Source organism: Plasmodium inui, assembly GCF_000524495.1.
Source record: "Plasmodium inui San Antonio 1 unplaced genomic scaffold supercont1.2, whole genome shotgun sequence".
In the NCBI taxonomy this organism is placed as follows: Eukaryota; Apicomplexa; class Aconoidasida; order Haemosporida; family Plasmodiidae; genus Plasmodium; species Plasmodium inui.
In genome coordinates, this window is record NW_008481836.1 from 65,849 (window position 1) to 66,788 (window position 940).

General features: G+C 44.9%; 1 protein-coding gene across 1 annotated transcript in view; it reads right to left on the bottom strand.

Annotated features, from left to right (window-relative positions):
- Positions 1-940, bottom strand: part of C922_00454 (hypothetical protein) — a gene marked incomplete at both ends in the record, with an annotated part of 3,522 nt that overhangs the window by 153 nt on the left and 2,429 nt on the right. The window contains one exon of the mRNA XM_008816070.1: positions 1-865. Within this exon, the coding sequence (XP_008814292.1) occupies positions 1-865 (865 nt within the window). The remainder of the gene's footprint in view (positions 866-940) is intronic.

The following is a 940-nucleotide window of genomic DNA, read 5'->3' on the forward strand; positions in this document are numbered from 1 at the left end:
CTCCATTTGTTTATAGCTTTCCGCGTTGGCGATATTGTTCTCGTCCTGGTGCTCTTTCTCGTGCGTATTACGATGTTCCCCGGTGAGTTCCTTTTCGCGGGCATTTTTAAAGGCATTTCTAGGTGCATTTTCAAATCCAACTATGGGATCGATTTCGGCACCATTTTGGAGACCACGTTTGGTGTCAGTTTGGTGTGCATGTTCGGCGGAATTTTGACTGTCACTTTGAAAGGCAAAATTGTGGTCCCTTTTACAGCGCCCTTTTAGCCCATTCGTTGGGTTATCCGGCTGGCAAACCACTTTGCTATGGCTTTGGTCATCCGGCTGGCAACATACTTCGCTATGCTTTCGGTGATGCAAGATTTCCTCCATGCGTCGGCGAATTAATTCCTCTTCCTGTGATATTTCTTTTTCCGGATTATTCCTGATGTCGCCTATTGACTCGTCGCACGAATAATCAGTGTCACAGAAGAAATCATCATTGTAGATTTTGAGAAAACCCTCGTTCTCATCCATAGTAGCTTGCATGTTTTTGTTTCGTAAAGACCATGTGCGTAAAATGGAGTACACCTTTGTGAGGTGGTCTAATGTGTCCTCTGTATTGTCTGAACTGCTTGTGTTGCTCACGTTGTCTGCAACATTCGCGTTTATTGCATCTACTGATTCTGATTTCCTAGGGGTATTATCTTCTAAGGGTGAGTCCTCTACGTCTCCTTCCGATGCGCTTACATCTATAAATGCAGTGTGAGTACCAGCCACGTATTCTCCTTCAGACAGGTTTTCATCGGCGCATTCGCGCTGCGGCGCCACTCTGTCGACTTCTTCCACATGGTTGTATATTGCAATATCGTCGTGATCTCTCATTCTGTTGTGAAATACCATTCGGTTTTGAAATGCCATTCGGTTGTGAAATGCCATTTGGTTTTGAAATGCCATTCGG